The 3,021-nt window shown below is 42.5% G+C and overlaps 1 protein-coding gene across 2 annotated transcripts in view; it reads left to right on the top strand.

The window, feature by feature from the left end:
- Positions 1-323: 323 nt before the first annotated feature.
- Positions 324-3,021, top strand: part of LOC102245671 (N-acetyllactosaminide beta-1,6-N-acetylglucosaminyl-transferase) — a 23,914-nt gene continuing 21,216 nt past the window's right edge. The window contains exon 1 of one of the 2 annotated variants that reach the window (XM_014528717.1): positions 324-1,813. In XM_014528717.1, coding sequence (XP_014384203.1) covers positions 892-1,813 — 922 coding nt within the window. In that variant the 5' untranslated portion in view covers positions 324-891. The remainder of the gene's footprint in view (positions 1,814-3,021) is intronic. The other variant, XM_005880699.2, reaches the window with a different exon arrangement.

The following is a 3,021-nucleotide window of genomic DNA, read 5'->3' as shown; positions in this document are numbered from 1 at the left end:
TGGGCTTGGGTGAAATAAACTTGACGTCCAGCTTTAGCCTCTACATAATTTTTGGATGATGATGAGCTCTTTATTTTTTTGGCTTAAAAAAAAAGCACAAAGCTGTTATTCAGAGTACCCCAGTCACTTTGTGGAGTAAATTAGGTAGTGAGGTAAGCTTGCTAATGTGTGTTGTAAAAGACCTTATCTAACAGCAGAGAAAATTAAGTCCTGGAAAGGATTTGACTCAATAGTCAGTCATATGCCTTGCTTTATAGCGTGCCCAGCCAATATGGAGATGGGGGGTGCGTGTGGAAAAAGACAGAGTTAAATATTTTATTTTTAAGCACTAAATATTTATTGACAGAATATCTCTCCAGGCGGTGTTCACATGCTTAGAACTGACGCTTTTAACTTGGCAGTGCCGTTTAAGCAAACAAGCTCAGTCGGTTGAGCGCAATGATTAACAGGAAGCTGGGGAGCTGACACAGTTGACAACCTTTGGCCACGAGAAGAGGCTGGGTTTGAGGTCTTGTGGCAATGACTCGCAGGGTGGCCCCTCGCCCTTTAGTGATTTTATTATGGGGACAGGTGGGCACACTGGAATCACAACCTTCCTGAGGCAACTTATTTTTGTGTAGGAACGGGTTGCTGATTAGTGGGAGACTGAGCAAAGCAAATCCAAAGGAATTACTTCAGAAATGCATAAAAGAAAGGTGGAAATGCAACACAGCTGTAAATGGAAGAAAGAAAAAGTACGAGAACGATCCACTGGAAGGGCATGAAACAGCCCATCAGAACTGCATGTACCGAAAGGATGACAATGGATTCTGGAGAAAATGTAAGTTAAATATTTATCTCCACTCTCGTCAGCTCTCAAGAGACATTTTACTCATTTCCTGGTTTTGAATAATGGGCTCTTGGAAGCACTGTCTTTTTAGTGTGTCTCTCGTCACGGCCCTGATTTTCGTATTTGTTTACAATAACAAGCTCTGGGAGAAGAAACGTCTTCTGAGGGCGTCTCTTACCAATGCTTCGCTCTTAGCAGAAACCTGTCATCAGATTCTTAAGGAGAAGGTTTTTCACTTAACAGAGAATGCGTTGAAAACTACCCTCAGTGGATCTGCCTGTTATGAATACATGGTTCAGAGTCACTATATAACAGAAACGCTCTCTGAGGAAGAGGCTGGGTTCCCTTTGGCTTACTCAATGACCATCCACAAAGAATTTGGTACTTTCGAGAGACTCTTCAGAGCTATTTACATGCCCCAAAATGTCTACTGCGTCCATGTGGACGAAAAGGCAACAGCTGGATTTAAAGATGCGGTGGAGCAATTGCTGAGCTGCTTCCCAAATGCCTTCCTGGCTTCCAAGATGGAGCCGGTTGTCTATGGTGGGATCTCCAGGCTCCAGGCGGATCTGAACTGCCTGAGAGACCTGGTGGCCTCTGAGGTCCCGTGGAAGTACGCCATCAACACCTGTGGGCAAGACTTCCCCCTGAAAACCAACAAGGAAATAGTTCAGTATCTGAAAGGCTTCAAAGGGAAAAACATTACCCCGGGGGTGCTGCCTCCCGATCATGCTATTGGACGGACTAAATATGTCCACCGAGAAATATTAGACACAAAAAATTCCTATGTGCATAAAACAGAAAAATTGAAAACTTCCCCTCCTCACAACATGACCATTTACTTTGGCACTGCCTATGTGGCCCTCACAAGGGAATTCGCTAACTTCGTCCTCCAAGACCAGCATGCACTTGACCTACTGTCCTGGTCCAAGGACACCTACAGTCCTGATGAACATTTCTGGGTGACCCTCAATAGGATTCCTGGTAAGTACGTCTCTTAACTTTTGCTTTCATGAATTCACATTGCATGGTCAATATTGACTAAAGTGCTTAAAATATAGTAAAAAAAAAAAATAATGTTTCAAAGGTCTTTCCAGTTTCAAATGTTAACTTAAAATGTCTTATCGACATTCTACAAATGAGGAAACAAGGCATAGTGGTTAGCAGGGCAGTGGCAGAGCTCTACCGTCTGGCTTGATTTTGCTGATATCCCAGGCTCCTTTCTGGGCCCGGAGACCCACTTCGAACATGTGCTGCAGCCTTGACACAGGGCAGGGGACTGAGGGAACACTGGCTATGCAGATGAGATTAAACCTAGTTCTCCTTTAAGTGTGATGCGCTTATAATCAGGAATAGATATTATAAATTAAATTTGAATGACAATTTGAACATTTTAATCAAATTTTTGGCCTGTTGAAGCTTCTATGGCTAAATTCACAGCCTTTCAAAATAGAGCAGGGTACAACTTTAAATTTTTCATTTGCAAGTTCTGTCCTGAAACTGTGCCAGAATTTAGAGCACCTTAAAGATTTCTAGACCAGTGCCTTCATTTTATAGACAAAGAAACTTTCGTGTGGTTACGTGATGTGCTCATTACCCAGCTAGTAAGTGACCTTGCCAATTATACACCAGGTCTCCTAAGCCTGATGTTCTTTTTAACTTGATTTTCAATTAGGTCCCAGCTGTTACTAAATTAACTCCTCTTTCCCTGTGACCCAAGTTCCAAATAATGTCAATGATCTCAAGTTGTTTACAGTGAACCGATTCAATTCTGCTAGTTCAATTCAAAATAAAAAATTCGGAGTTAAGGGTCAAGGGAAAAGTCACTTGAATCAATATGAGGATCAGGCTCGTGGTTTCTTGAGAAGAGTGGTTCCACCCTGGACGCATGCTATAATCACTTGGAGCTTTTAAAGCTATGCAAGGCCAGGCCCATTTCCCAGAGGGCCTGACTTCCTGAGTGGATTAGCCTCTTTATGTGTTCAGTCTCCAGGATATTCTCAGGAATAGCCAGGCTATTAACTGTTCATTATAGCCATTAGTTTTGGATATTAGTATGCAAAGCTTCATAGACTTACAAAGCTTTTTATTTCCCCCCAACCACTGGAAAACAATTAATGTCCTTCCTTCCTTCCTTCCTTCCTTCCTTCCTTCCTTCCTTCCTTCCTTCCTTCCTTCCTTCCTTTCTTTCT

This window comes from Myotis brandtii, unplaced genomic scaffold (genome assembly GCF_000412655.1).
Source record: "Myotis brandtii unplaced genomic scaffold, ASM41265v1 scaffold649, whole genome shotgun sequence".
Classification (NCBI taxonomy): domain Eukaryota; kingdom Metazoa; phylum Chordata; class Mammalia; order Chiroptera; family Vespertilionidae; genus Myotis; species Myotis brandtii.
The sequence above is the reverse complement of the archived record's forward strand: the minus strand, read 5'-3'. Positions and strand labels throughout refer to the sequence as shown.